Consider the following 12,197-nt stretch of genomic DNA (forward strand, 5'->3'; position numbering starts at 1 on the left):
ACTGGAAGGATGTGTAGATGGACTGTGAGAACATGACACCAATGCTGCAAGGGCTTTGTTTCCCACCGGAGCCGGTGAAAATGAGATCATACAATAATGCAAAGTAGAAAAAAAAGAGTCTACAAACTGGCATAAATTAAGTTTTATTTTATGCAAGCTAAGAGAAAAAGTAAAAAATTCTAAATCGTGAAAAACAAATTGTGGTAGAACATTCTTTTCATCTGAGACCACTGAGCCAGAATGATTGCTGCTACACAACAGTTAATGCAGTGAAGAATACATTCATCCTACATTATTTGTCCAAGACTTCAGACTTTTATACAGTATGTTGTTATGGTAGTAATGAGAGATTCAGTGTAACTTGCACAAGACTAGACCACAGACTAAGAAATGGACCAGGGCCTGCGGCAATGCAAATCATTATATTTTCCCCATATGATCTATGAAATGGAATAGGTGGCTCTTAAAGGCCGCAAACATACCTCAAGCGTGCACAACTCTCCAAACTGCTGTTACACCCACCTATGATTTACATGTCCACTTGCAGTCCAGGTAGGCTGGATCAATTTTGAAATACATTTGATATGCAAATGGTAGATAAACCCAAAGACCATAACACCGTTTTTCTTTAATGGTTTAAACAGTAATTAACAATGATTGCTTTCCTTGATCTATTCTGGCATGTCTAGGAGGGGACAATGACCTGAAGGCCCAGGAACCTCAAGACTTGCGACCCCTCCACATGTCCCATGGTCTACATGAGTGCAAGGAGTGTGACCAGGTGTTCCCCGATGTCCAGAGGCAAGTGAACAGCTGATACAAACACGTGATTTATTTACCAGATTTCCAACTCTATAAATACACATGCAGAGGTAGAGCTGTCAGACAGCCATATGATACAGAATGAATGTTTAAATCCTTGTTGTTTTATGTTCAATGTTTTCTGCAGTCTGGAGGCCCACACTCTGTCCCACTCTGAAGAGAGAGAATATAAGTGTGACCAGTGCCCCAAGGCCTTCAACTGGAAATCAAACCTGATCCGACATCAGATGTCGCACGACAGTGGCAAGCACTACGAATGTGAAAACTGCTCAAAGGTAAAGTGATGACTTTTGGAGGGGATTTCAAATTAGTGAGCATTTTTGTGTTTCTGTGTCAACGCGGCTGCTTTGTAGAAGAAGATAGTAACTCCCCCGTGTGTTTTTGGTTGCTTCCCCCAGCAGGTGTTCACAGACCCCAGTAACCTGCAGAGGCACATCCGCTCACAGCACGTCGGGGCGCGGGCCCACGCCTGCTCTGACTGCGGCAAGACGTTTGCAACGTCTTCGGGCCTCAAGCAGCATAAGCACATCCACAGCAGTGTCAAGCCCTTCATGTGTAAGTCACTAAGACCCTACCTATGTAAGTCTCCTCAGTACGTTATAATAATAATAATAATAGTAATAATAATAATAATAACAATAATAACAATATGCTTGTGACTTGCCTTAAATAGATAAAACTGTGATGTTGTTGCACAAATATACTTTAAGAGTCAGTCATGAAATGTTCTACAGGAATTACACATGGGATTTTGTAGTAGCTGTGTTGAGGCACTACCATTTCTTTTGAGACAGGAGTCATGTAGTTTATTTGCATCAGCGCTCTCACACAGTGCTGATATGGTGATAACAGAATTTAAACTAGCATATAATTTGACTCAGTCCCACTTGGTCTAACCTTACTGTTGCCTTCCACAGTGACCCTCCCTCACCTACTGTTGACGCCACAGCTAACAAGGCTTTTTCTTTCCTAGTTACTTTCTCTCACACACACACTTTTTGTCCCTGCTCTTGAGCGTGCTAACTCCTGCAAGACCCAAACACATTTTGACCTTTCACATTTCCACCACCTCACACCACAGATCTGATCTCCTTCGCCTAAAGCATTATGACCTTCACCCTTTGCCCCGTCTCCCTTTCCCTGACCCTGCTCACAGAAACCTGTCCAAATACACACGTTAACACACTCACACGTATACATAGGCCGTAGTGACTGCATCTCCACTGAAGACCTCTGACTCCCCTCTCTCCTCTTTTCTCCCTCCACCACATGCACCATTCCTCACAAATAGCAACCACATGTACAGCCCTCTTCCCCGTGCTCCCTCCGAATAGGAGTCCATTTGCTGTAATCAGCAGAAAATATGCAGGTTTAAAAACAACTAATGGCTGTGTGAAAAAGACAGAGCAGCCTCAAACATGACGGCTGCCCGGGAGAGACCATGTGTGTGTCCGAAGTGTTTGTTTGTGCGAGTGGTCTTGAAGGGCATGTATGTTCTTTTGGACAGTACTGTATTGTATGCATATGTGATTGTGTTTGTATGTTAGTGCACGCAATGTGTCAAGGATGTGTGTGTGTATGTGTCTAAACGCTTCTCTATGAAAGTGAAGCACTCAGGCCTGCTGGGTTATTAATTTAGACACTCAGCGAAGCCACTACTTAGGAATGTGTTTATAATATTTTGTTTCAGTTTATTAAGAGCTGACGAATACACGCGTGTAGTGAATCAGATCTCACACTCAGTGTGTCATGCGTGTGTGTTGTTAGTCTGTAAATGTCACAGCTACATGATTTATGGCGCAGGGCTTTTTCTTGTAGTTTGCTCAGGCCATGTGGCTGTACTTGTTAAAACACACGCAGACTCAAAGAGAGAGCAAAGGAAGCCGCTATCCCCTGTACACACTGAGAGGACAGATTTAATAACTACTTATTTACTAATATAAATGATCAATTAATCATGTTTAAATTTTATTTTACATAAAATGTACTACTTAAATGTCCAAGTAGACATACTACCTACCTCACTGTGAATGTCTCACACAGATTCATTTTAATCAATTGATAGGTATTCAGACACAGTTTCCAAATTTCTTCATCTGTGTTGCAAGACACATGCACAGCTGCCAGAGAGGAAACATCACATTTTTTCCCAGATGTTTTTCAAAATGTTTTCAACTACCTTTCCGCCTTGATTATGTCCGCCAAAGCCAAGCCACAAATACACTTTGTTTGAATTTAGTTTTCTGGGTCTATTCATTAAAATAGACTCTTTTTTCATAAGATCACATTCACTCTTGGCACAAGCATTCCCATTTGGCTTTCCTCTGGGGTGTTTATTTAAATCTGTTTCCACAATACATTTTCGCGCTCTTCCTCTCCGTCTCCTTAAATTGCCTCTTGTGCACCTTGTGGCTGGAAGGCATCCAAAGTATGCAGAAGTGTAATCACATTGTGAGCCTAACCACTTCCTTATCCTCGTTTTGAAGATCTAATAACAATGTGAACAAAATCAATCATCCAGAGCTGCTTTTAACAGCTTTCTGATATAATTGGATGATCCAAGTCTTATTGAAATGTCAGCTGCAGTGTAGCTGACCTCCAAAAAATCCTATAGTGTGGGAGGGGGACAACGAAGAGGAACATCCCCCCCCTCGTGTTAAACTGCAGCAAGAGAAAAGATCATGGGAAAACAATAAGTACTTGGCTACCATACCCCTTTGTAAATCTAAACAAATCATCTATTGGTAGTAGATAATGTTGACAGACTAATAATGGCGATAGATAATATCAGACGATGAGGTTTTGTCTCAGGGCCGGGTGTTGCCACTGTAAGTCTCCCAGGGTCAGACAGAGCGACAGACAGGCATACAGGGGTTGACTGTGGGAAGGTCACTTAGCACAGGATGACAGGGACCCAGCTATGGGGACAAGGTGAGGGGGCTGAGAGGGTGACGGGAGAGGCCCGGTGGGGGAAGAGGGAAGAGGGGCAGTAGAGGACGTGAGACCTGTCCCTGGGAACCGGACTGCAGGATAGGATTCATTCAACTCCACTTCCTTCACAAACTTAAAATAGAGCCATTGTACTGCATGTGACTGGGAATGAGTGTGTGTGTGTGTGTGTGTGTGTGTGTGTGTGTGTGTGTGTGTGTGTTTGTATGTCTGCATGCCTGTGTATGTCTGTTGTTCAGTTTCTCTGAGTTATGTGAATATTTTCTGAATGTGCTGCATGTCCGCGTGTGTGTGTCTGTGTGTGATTGTTTATGGACTCCCTGGGAGTGTCCCTGGGAGGACAATGGGGCTGGAGATGCCTGGGAATTTGGTTTGATGTGCAGGTGATGAGTGGCAGCAAATGACTCACACCATCAACCAAACAGATTCCCTTACAATGCCAGGATCTGAACACACCTCTCCTCTTTATCTTGCTGGAAAACTGTTGTCAGATTAGTGATGGGAACACAAGCATATCATTCAGACTGTATTTCCTCTGCCATAGCCTCAGCCAGCCTGAAGCATGTTAATTAGATGTGTCATATGATGTGATGTTGTGTGTATGTGTGAGTCAGTGTGTGTTGCATACTTATACGTTCTGTATCTGTCTCCGTGTCCCTGCAGGCGAGGTATGCCACAAGTCCTACACCCAGTTCTCTAACCTGTGCCGCCACAAACGCATGCACGCTGACTGCCGCACACAGATCAAGTGCAAGGACTGTGGGCAGATGTTCAGCACCACGTCCTCCCTCAACAAGCACCGGCGCTTCTGTGAAGGAAAAAACCATTTCACAGCAGGGGGATTGTTTGCCCAGGGTATGCAACTCCCCGGTGCCCCTGGCTTGGACAAATCAGCTCTGGCAATGGGCCACAGCAGCGCTGGGCTGGCTGATTACTTTGGGGCCAGTCGCCACCATGGCGGGCTTACTTTCCCTGCTACCCCAGCATTTCCCTTTAGCTTCCCTGGCCTCTTCCCCTCTGGACTCTACCACCGGCCACCGCTCATTCCTGCCACCTCTCCTGTTAGACAACCTGCCCATGCACCTGTTATTGGGCCTGGTTCAGAGCTGAGTAAGAGTCCATTGCTGCCTCCCAGCCCTGGACTTCAGGAGTCCCGAGAGCTCCTCAAGGCTCTCCGTAAAGATGGTGGCGCACCTGGCAACCAGTTGCCAGGTTCAGAGCTCCACACCCAGAGCTCCTCGTCCTCCGCAAAGCAGCGGAACAAGCAGAGTGACCAGTCCGAGAGCAGTGACCTGGACGATGTCAGCACGCCGAGCGGAAGTGATTTGGAGAGCACATCAGGCTCCGAGCTGGAGAGTGACATGGACAGTGAGAGGGAAAGGGGGGCTGCTCGAGAAAATGGCAAAGGCCCCAAGAGGAAGGCCAGTGAAGGAGGCCCCCAGAGCCCCAGCCTGACAGGCAGCAGTGCTGCTAAAGACTATCCGGGCCCTTCCCTTATCCCATCCTCGCTGGACGAGCACACAGCCGTAACAGGGGCTGTAAATGACTCTATTAAGGCCATTGCCTCCATTGCTGAGAAGTACTTTGGCTCCACAGGGCTCGCTGGCCTGCAGGACAAGAAGGTCGGGTCTCTGCCCTACCCCTCCATGTTCCCACTGCCTTTCTTCCCAGCTTTCTCTCCTCCAGTTTACCCTTTTCCAGACAGGGACCTCAGACCTGCAGGCCTGAAGGGCGAGCCACAGTCTCCACCAGATGACTGCAAAAAGGCCCAGGGCAAATCTTCCTCTGAGTCACCATTTGACCTCACTACTAAGCAGAAGTCCGCTACATTTGCCCCCTCCAAACCAGAAGCCTCCCACTCCATTGGTCAAGATCAGCCGCTAGACCTGAGCCTTGGGAGTAGGGGCCGTGGACGCAATCCAAGAGAGGAGGATACAAAAAATAGCCTGGGATATGAGGAGGAGAAAGCAGTGGTTGAGATCCCAAAAGCTGACACCTCCTTACAGCATGCCAGGCCCACCCCTTTCTTCATGGACCCTATCTACAGGTATTGTTATTCCCAGTAGCTTACTTAACCCTAAGTCAAGTCACTACTATATGTGTAAACAGTACAACATACTTAAACTACTGTTACACATTGTTTTATGCAGCCTGTTTTCATACCGCAAAAACTCTCCTTGTGTCATTTACTGTCAAGTAATTGCTAATTGTAAATTGTTTTGTGATACTGACTATAAGTGTACCAATGTTTGCTGCTGTACATGCGTTAAGAGCTGACAGAAATCTACTATTAGCAGGGTTGAGAAGAGGAGAATGAGCGATCCGTTTGAGACTCTGAAAGACAAGTACATGCGACCAGCTCCAGGCTTCCTCTTCCATCCACAGGTAGGTTCTAACTGTGGCATCAGCGGGAACTGGGACAACCTGGGGTAATTTGGTTTTGCCTATATTGACCTCAACAACACTAATTTGTCTGAGCCGCTCTTGTTCAGTCGTGCCCATATGAATTCACCAAGGCTGTGATTTGATGACTCTTTCCCAGGCTGACCAAACTGGATTAATGAGGATTAGGATGTGGCTCCAGCCTTGTCCAAGCTACTGCCTGTTAAGCCAGTTGTTGGCTATCTGAAACAGATGTGGCAGAAAGAAAGTGCACACTCTGACACGTCTTCCCATAACATATCTTTGATTACAATATAAAAAGTGATATGCTCTTAAAGCAATGATTTCGGCCTCTGGGTTCAGTATTTCCAGTGTGAGATTTCATACATGTGTGCACGCGTGCACATGGGTGTATGCGTGTGACTATGACGTGTTGCATTGACATTCATTTGTTCAATCTTCCCCCACGGGTGAGAACGGTCCTTCGGAAAGTGAAAACACCACTTTCTCAGGCATGTGATTTTTTTTTCCTCTTTTCTGGCCGTTTCAGGTCTGGTTTTTACAGGCTGTTTCATTTGTCTGATTTATGTCCCCTGTCCAGACTGCTGTATGGGCCCAGCCTGCAGCAGCCACATGGCCATCCCACACGCCTTAATGATGTGTCCTATCAGTAGAAACACTAACAGAGTGCTTAGGCCATCTTTATGACTTTATGATGTCTGGACACACAAATCATTCCCAGAAACAGCAGACCTGGGTAGGTCCAAGCCAGACCAGGATGGGGCCCTTCTGTATACTTTTGAGGGGGTTTGTTTTCAGTCACCTGACTCACTCTTGCGAAATATATCAAAAAAGAGCTTGCAAAGCTGAGGGGACTGGAACTTTTTTTTCAACCTTTAGTGATTCAGCTTTTTATTTCCTGGCAGGAAATTTTACTGCTAAGCAATACTGGCTTAGATTACATACTGGAATTGTATTTGTAGCCTGCTATAATGAGCTTATTGAACACCAGGAAGTGTTGGAAACTATTAGAGGCTGCTATAATTCCAGCGCCGTAACTCTGCAGATAGACAGCTCACTGCTCGTTAGAAGTTGATCGCACCGAGACCCATCATTCTCTCTGTACCCATATGTGTCCAATCAAAAGCTGTTGATTCATGCGTCACTTCCTGGTTCTGACTGCTTTCTCTTTTCCTTCTGTTCCGCCCTTCAGTTTCGTTTGCCAGATCAGAGAACTTGGGTAAGTTCCTCTACCTGTACCTCTACCAAACAGACCCCATCCCATAATTAAAGCATGGGCTGCACAACAGTTTAAGACTGACATCACCCAGCTTATGCATGGCGTTAGTCCATCACCGTCACGCACTGACTGGACTTGTTTCAGTTTCTGGCCGTAGAACCAGTTTTTTATGTTTAATTTAATCTGTCTGATATGTTTAGATTGCACATGATATTATATTATTTTGTACTGATTCACCCTGAGTATTTGAGCTTTGCTTTTTGATTTGTTTACATCTTTACATTTAGACATATCCCCTCTCTGATTCACATGAAAGGGTTTAAGTAGGGATTTCCAGTCGAACTACACCCTGTCCATCCAACAGCTCTGACTATATGTTTGCTTATTTGGAGAACGAAGCAGAGCTTTTGTAAATGGGCATGGGGGGATGAGTGGAAGGTGGGGTGGAGAGTGGTGTTTAGGGGGGCTGCTTTACATCAGCGCAAGGGTAACAGTCTCTTTGGGACAGTGGCGGGGGGAGTGGAGGGTTAGTTCCTCCCTCCAAACATCTGGTTCCCGATAAAGATCAACAATTGAGAATGCATCTCACTAATTAAGGCCCTCACAGCATCACTGACATCTGAAGATAGCCAATCAACTGCTGGTCCCAGAGCGACGCTACAGCAACAAGCAAGTTCACAGACATACACACACTGCCCGGGGGGAAGGACAAGGGGGTTTTGGGATGTGTGTGTGTGAGTGGGGGGGGTTCATATACAAAGTAGTAGGGGGGTTTATAAATACCTTTGAAAAATCACTTTAGAGCAAAATGTGGAGCCATTTATCCTCCTGTCCTATAAGTCGAAGATTTCACACACACCACATTGTCAAACAGTGGCCTAATGAACTCGGCTCACCATCCATAAAAACGGCTCAATGGCTGCATGTTTTTAAAGTGTATCTCTGGCAGACTGATGGTTACTAGTTTCAATTATTAATATATCTAATCCATTGGATTGGATGTGTGAATCATTTACTGCTCAACTGAGAACTCAGAGAAACTGCCAAGACACTTTCAGTTGCTTTTGGAACATTTTGACCACAAAATGTGACACTACATAATAAAAGATTACACAAAAGATGATTATTTTGTCTTCTTATACCAACATGGACCTTGCAGCAATGGTTTCAAAATCTGTTCTACCTACAGCCAATATAATTTTTTAGAATGGGGACTATACCATTTAAAAGATACAGAGGCAATGGATAACCAAAGGTGTGAGATTAAACTCTTAATATAGTGCAGCAGCATGAGTGTGCTGAGGTGGTGGTCAGAATTCCCCAGTAGATGGAGCCGGGATGGAGTAGTTTCTCTAAAAAGTGCCTTATTGGACAGGTTTGATACTGCCGAGAGCTTTAGGGGCCCTAATGTACCCAAGAGTTATGGATTCTCGTTGAGCAAGGCAGACAAACTGAGCATTCACTCCAGTGCCTGAAAAGAGTCAAATGAAATACACAGTTCACATTCAAAAGAAATATGAAAGCATTTCACCACCCTCTTGCCCACAACTCCTTGCCTATCTTTCAATCCATTGCCCTCCTTCTTTCTCTCGCTCTGTTCTCCCTCTCTGTCTCTCCCTTGCCTTTGATTCATGGCATGCAGCATTGGCATATTCATAATCAAACGGACCTGACACTCCACATCCTCCCTCAGTGGGAACGTCGACGGCTGCGGCAGGAACTTTACACTCGGCCGTCACTCCTAATCAGCCGCTCGCAACACCATGCTCCACCACCATCCATCAGCCCTTCTCTCTCCGGGCTGTCTGCTTTTCGTTCTTTCTTTCTTTCTTTCTTTCTTTCTATCTTGCTTGCCTTTTCTTTTTTCTTTATCTTTTTCTCTTCTTTCCCTTCTCCTTCATCATCCTTCTTCTCCGATTCTCTTCCTCTGTTTCTTTCCCCTCAGTCTGCTCCATCTTGGCGTGAAGCCTGAGAGCGACAGGGGGTGAAAGCAGGAGATGAAATGTCAGAGTCGGAGCAGGGCTCCGGTGGAGGACCCGAATCACCATTGATTTGTTGCCTTTTTGAAATAAGAATAAGAAACAGGCTGAAAATTCAATACACGTAAAATAATGCAAATTTGTGTGGCCCCTTTAAAAAACGACAAATCCCTTCTGTGCGTGTGTGTGTGTGTGTGTGTGTGTGTGTGTGTGTGTGTGTGAGAGAGAGAGAGAGAGATGGGCTGACAGGCCCTGCGGCCTACTGGGACCCCCGCCCCTCTTTCTCCCTCTAGTTCCCCCCCGCTCCCACCCAGTCCCCGGTCCTCCCCCACCCCGCCCCTCTCAGCACAGCGATATCATTATTACCCGTGTCTGGCCCTTGATCAGTAATGTCAACATCTTTCATATTGACGAATGTGCTGTCTGCCCGCATTGTGCACAGAATAGTTTACAGCCCAGCAGTGGACATGAATCACTCCTCTGCCACACACACACTCACACACACAAACACACAGGGACACGTATCTGACAACACACGGATACACAGTAAACACGTACAATGACGCTCACATACTACGACCATGCCTGTATGCACACAGTCTGCACACACACACACACACACACACACACATATGTACACAAATGCATTACAAATACATTCTTCTCTCTCACACACATACATATATTTTCTCTTTCACACACATTGACAGCAATTAATCAACTACGGCCACCATGCAGCACATAGTTTCTCGTTAATAGACATGCACACACACAGACCAACTGACAAGTACACATATCTCCTCGGAGAGTATCTGATGAAAGTAAATGTTCAGCTTCATTAGTAGATTGGCTGCAGTCCTTAATCCTATGTATGTGTGTGTTTGTGTGTGTTTATGTATCTACTGTACATGTATATGTGTATTTTGAAGAGAACAAGAGTTAGCTGAATTAAACACTCAAAGTTTCCCACCTGCTCTCCACTGACCATGAATGGGAGCATGCTGTCTTTTGTTTAACTACAAGGTTATGAATCAGTATCAAATGTACTTGTCGTGCACCTATAGCAGGAATGTGACCTTGTGATGCATGAATCATTGATGAACGTCATAATAAGAATCCACCCAATACCTGTGTCCCTTCATTTCACTTTGTATGATGCTGTAAACAATTCTCATCTCAGATTCTCAGAGATGAACAAGTCTGTGTAGAAAGTCAAATCTGTAAATATTTGGCATTTGTGCTTAATGTAAAGACATCCACAGCTAATAGTAAAAATGTATGGTTACCGTACTGCTTTCAGTATTAAGGACATATGCCGCTATCACTATATTAGCCTAAATTATTATTTGCATTTTGCTTTTTGCATTTCATTGCATCTTGCAGTGAGAAATGAAAAAATATTCAACCCCATCCTGCAGCATAATTACATAATTTTTAACAAGTGAAATCTTACAGATTATTAAGATATTATCATTTGTTTCTGATGTAAATCAGTTTGGTCCAAGAATTTTTTTCGATGCAAGTTTGTGATAAGTGATGCAGCTTTCAGAAATGACAAACTCCATTCAAACAGCAATTGCTTTGCTTTGCATGTTGGACTTGCACTGCTAAATGGTTTTAAGTGCGAGGCTAACCCTTTTAATCTGTCCTTCTTCTCTTCTGTCTCCTCAGATGTCAGCAATCGAGAACATGGCAGAGAAGCTGGAGACGTTTGGCTCCCTGAAGCCAGAGTCTGGTGACCTGCTGCGCTCTGTCCCCTCCATGTTTGACTTCAGAGCCCCACCCTCTGCTCTTCCAGAGACGCTGCTGCGCAAGGGCAAGGAGCGCTACACATGCAGGTAACTACGGCCACTGGTTTGGCATGTATTATTTTAATTTTTAACTCCCATGTTGGTCATAAATTAACATTTCTCTATGGCATAGTAGATTTATACTGGCACTGGAGTCTTTTTTCTTTTGCTGAATACTTTATGTTAAGTCCTTTCTAAGAGAGGTGGTGTATTTTTGAATATTAGAATAATGCGGGATTTTAGATTACTAAAGTAATGTAGGTAACTTTAAAATGTTTGTTATTCTTTTATAGATATTGTGGAAAAATATTCCCACGCTCTGCCAACCTGACCCGCCACCTCAGGACTCATACAGGAGAGCAACCGTATCGGTAAGTCTATTTCTACAGTACCAATCCAAAGAAGTCTCTTGGAGCTGTCTGTGTGTGTCTGTATATGTTGAAGAGGTGTGTGGGTGTTTAGTTTTGATTTGAGCTGTTAAGGTCAACAGCTGAACATCCTCCTCCTCTCTTGATTTCTGCCAGCATCCCTCCATCTATCCTCCTTCCAAGAATATACACCAAACAAAACAATATAGGTAAATGATTGTCTAATCAAGAATCGGGTTTGCACAATAGCACATTAACTCCTCAGTGAAGAAGTGCTTTTCTTTCCCCATAAATATGAGGGAAAGCAGCAAACACACTTTCACACAGTGTATTCTCGAGCAGACAGTGATGGAGAGATGCAGCTCATTTGTTAACAGTGCATGGATGTTTTCCCAGGGAATTCTTGTCTACAGTTAGAACAGAGTTTATGTGTGTTTTCGTTTGCCGTAAAAGCCTGGAATAATTATCCTACTGCTAAATAATTTGCCTGATGAAAAATGGTGTCCGTCCCCATGGTGACAGAACGAGGGGGAGTTTTGAAGTTGGGCTGGTAAAAGAGCAGAGCAGAGAGGAAGGGAGGAAGTTTGGTGAAAAATTGGGGTGATGAGGAGCGCGGGCAGACGTCCAGGCCCGGCAGCTGTGGTAATTTCTCTTGTGCGTATGAGGC

General features: G+C 44.7%; 1 protein-coding gene across 14 annotated transcripts in view; it reads left to right on the forward strand.

The window, feature by feature from the left end:
• The window catches only part of mecom (MDS1 and EVI1 complex locus), a 119,586-nt gene that overhangs the window by 100,538 nt on the left and 6,851 nt on the right, over positions 1-12,197 (forward strand). For 3 of the 14 annotated variants that reach the window (XM_046073866.1, XM_046073876.1, XM_046073881.1), the window contains 8 exons: positions 690-801; positions 950-1,097; positions 1,221-1,401; positions 4,435-5,818; positions 6,066-6,156; positions 7,367-7,393; positions 11,044-11,210; positions 11,456-11,533. In XM_046073866.1, the coding sequence (XP_045929822.1) occupies positions 690-801; positions 950-1,097; positions 1,221-1,401; positions 4,435-5,818; positions 6,066-6,156; positions 7,367-7,393; positions 11,044-11,210; positions 11,456-11,533 (2,188 nt within the window). The remainder of the gene's footprint in view (positions 1-689; positions 802-949; positions 1,098-1,220; positions 1,402-4,434; positions 5,819-6,065; positions 6,157-7,366; positions 7,394-11,043; positions 11,211-11,455; positions 11,534-12,197) is intronic. The other 11 variants (XM_046073867.1, XM_046073870.1, XM_046073871.1 and 8 more) reach the window with 11 other exon arrangements.

Source organism: Micropterus dolomieu, linkage group LG17 (assembly GCF_021292245.1).
Source record: "Micropterus dolomieu isolate WLL.071019.BEF.003 ecotype Adirondacks linkage group LG17, ASM2129224v1, whole genome shotgun sequence".
NCBI classification, from domain to species: Eukaryota; Metazoa; Chordata; class Actinopteri; order Centrarchiformes; family Centrarchidae; genus Micropterus; species Micropterus dolomieu.